A 2,710-nucleotide genomic window follows, 5' to 3' on the forward strand; every position below is an offset into this window, starting at 1 on the left:
ACCAAAAATAAAAAAGACAAGACTTATTTTTCTTATAACACTTGTTATTATTGCTTTCATTGTTTTTTAGCAATTGTACTGTAAAACTTGAAAATCAAGATACCACACTTTTAGGTTTGTCATGGATGTACTAAAATTTAAATAACTTTCAAATCATTTTTACAAAAAATGCGATTATTTACCAACGATATAGTTTCGTAGCAAAAACTTTGTAGTATTTTTTTAAAAAGTTTTTTGATACTCAGTTGTAAAACTAAATAAAAAAAAAATTAAAAGTTACGCGAAACCAACAAATTTAAGTTAATTCTAGCAATTAGTATTATTTCTAAATCTTAAAGAACAGTAAAACTAACTTTTTACAAAATAAAAAAATAATATAAACGACAAAATCAAACAAAAAAAATCGGTTAAACTTTTTCCCCTTAGTCCACGATTTCGAACGGGTACTGAACGCAGAAGACCTGGCGAGCGACGTAGTTCCTGTTCCTGCCCGCCAAACTGATCAGCTTCACTTCGCCGACCGCGTCCTTCAAAGTCGGCGAGTCTTCGTCCACGTGAAACGCCTTTTTGTACAAGTACCTTCCCGCCGCCTTGATCGGACACTCGATTCCTCCACTCGCGCAAGCGTCCAAGTACCCGGGTCCCTCCATCGGTCCGAGCTTGACCGTTTCCGTCCCGTCCACTCGCACTATGGTGTAGAACAGCATCCGGAGGCCTTCCGCGCCGTGGCTGCTGTAGAAGTCGATCTCGACGGTCATGTTGGCGCCCTTCTTGAAGACACAAGGTGGCGTCCTGCAGTCGCCTGCCTTCACCGACATGACGTAGTTGTCGTTCGGGGCGCCGCACTTTGTGAACCTGGTGTAAGCTTGGCAGGCGCAAACTGTTGCAAGCAAAACAAAAAAATTTAACATGCCTCTCGGTTTTGAAGAAACTTTGAGGAAATAAGTTTGAGTTTGCTCTGCTTGCCTGTTTTATAGCTTTTTACAAGACAACGTGCTCAGATTTGAGGTGTGGAAGTTTTTTCGTTTTTTTTTTCTTGCCGCAATCTTTTTTTTGCAAACACGTGATTAAGGAATTATTTTTTTCAGTTTCCATTCAAGTGTTTGTTATGAACACAGCAGTAATCGGTGATTTTTTATCCTTGAGCTTAGCACGCCTTTGTATGGAAAGCCGTATAACAGGCGTTAATTTGTTTATAGGTTATCGGTTGTTTTTATATGAAAATATGCTTTGTTTAAAAATATAAAACAGAAGTCTTTTATAATTAATTTCATCTCAGTTTTTACGATTTTCGAAAGGTTTAAAAGCATCAACCTCTAATACTTAGTTTTTTGTATATAGCTTTACAATTACAAAACAAAAAAGATTATCTTTTTTATTAATGATAACATTTTGTAATCTTTATTGTTGTTTTTTACTGATTGTTGTTTACTAAAAAGATTAAATGTTTTAAAAATTTTACAACTATCAACGAAAAATGGCACAAGTTTACTTTTTAATTTGTTCATAAATTTATCTATTGCTTGTTTTAAGTTAATTGAAAAAATATAAAGATAAAACAAATACTTATGGCCGTGTGTACGCCTTTTTGAACCTACCTTTAAGCATTTTTTGTAGGTTTAAATACTTTTGGTCTGTTAATGAAAAACAAAAGAAAATGACAAAATTTTACATAATCTTGTCGAAATATTCATGCTAAACGTGATTAAGGTTTTAAAGTTCAAAGTTTTAAGACCTCAAGATTGTTATTTATGGTAAACTATAGTCCAATAAAAAAGCGGATATCAACAATAGCATTAATCTATAACATTAAAGCAAAAACTTTAATTTAAAACGCTTTAATTTAAAATCTAAACTTAAAAAAAATCTAAACTTTAAAATCTAAGTTGATTAAGCATTCGATATTTATTTTAAACATTATTTACGAAATACGTAAAATCAAACAAACATCACTGTTATATAAATTTAAAAGTTTAAAAACACTTTAAAAGCAAAAGATCGTCTTTTATAAATAGCATATTCTGAACTAAAATTTTGCTAGTATGTCATTTTTTTTTCATTTAAACTTATAGTTTTATGTTTAGTCTTTAAAGCTTAAAGTAACTTTGGTATTAGCGTCTTTTAAACTTAATCACGTTCATGAAAAACTTAAGTTTATATTTCACTATATTAAGTAACTAATAATTTAGGTTCAATGTACATCAAACATACCACTTCTTAATTGTAATGTAAGCAGTATTACTTTTTTTTCTTCAAACTTGTCTAAACTACTACTTTTTTTAACCTTTAAGCTTAATTCAGTTACTAAATCTTGAAAACTTTGATGTAAAATCGACAAAAGTAATAAATATTTTGATGACTTTACAGTTTATTTCAATAAGATTGAATGATATAAATTTCAAATTAACTTAAAGAATTACATACCGTAGCTAATGAACGCTTAATGAGAAGCAGTTATGAAAAAAAACTCAATTATTATTTTTTCCTAGTAAACTACGTAAGTTAAAATAAAATCCTAAAAAATAATACGACAATAGTGAACATCAAAACTTTTAGAAGTTTCAAATCTAGCTACAAACTAAATTTTCAAGTCATACAATTTTCATATGATAACTTAATACATTGATTGACAAGTTACAAGTATTATTGGTGTATTCATAACAAACACGCGTGAGATTATTGTAACGCATTTCAAATAATTCTACATCAC

General features: G+C 30.4%; 1 protein-coding gene across 1 annotated transcript; it reads right to left on the reverse strand.

Moving 5' to 3' along the window:
* Positions 1 to 422: 422 nt before the first annotated feature.
* LOC145841287 (NPC intracellular cholesterol transporter 2-like) lies at positions 423 to 911 on the reverse strand. The gene has a single exon (XM_082948653.1). It carries the CDS (start codon positions 909 to 911, stop codon positions 423 to 425), a length of 489 nt encoding a protein of 162 aa, XP_082804779.1.
* Between the last annotated feature and the right edge of the window lie 1,799 nt (positions 912 to 2,710).

This window comes from Thalia democratica, chromosome 7, assembly GCF_965202585.1.
Source record: "Thalia democratica chromosome 7, ktThaDemo2.hap1.1, whole genome shotgun sequence".
Classification (NCBI taxonomy): Eukaryota; Metazoa; Chordata; class Thaliacea; order Salpida; family Salpidae; genus Thalia; species Thalia democratica.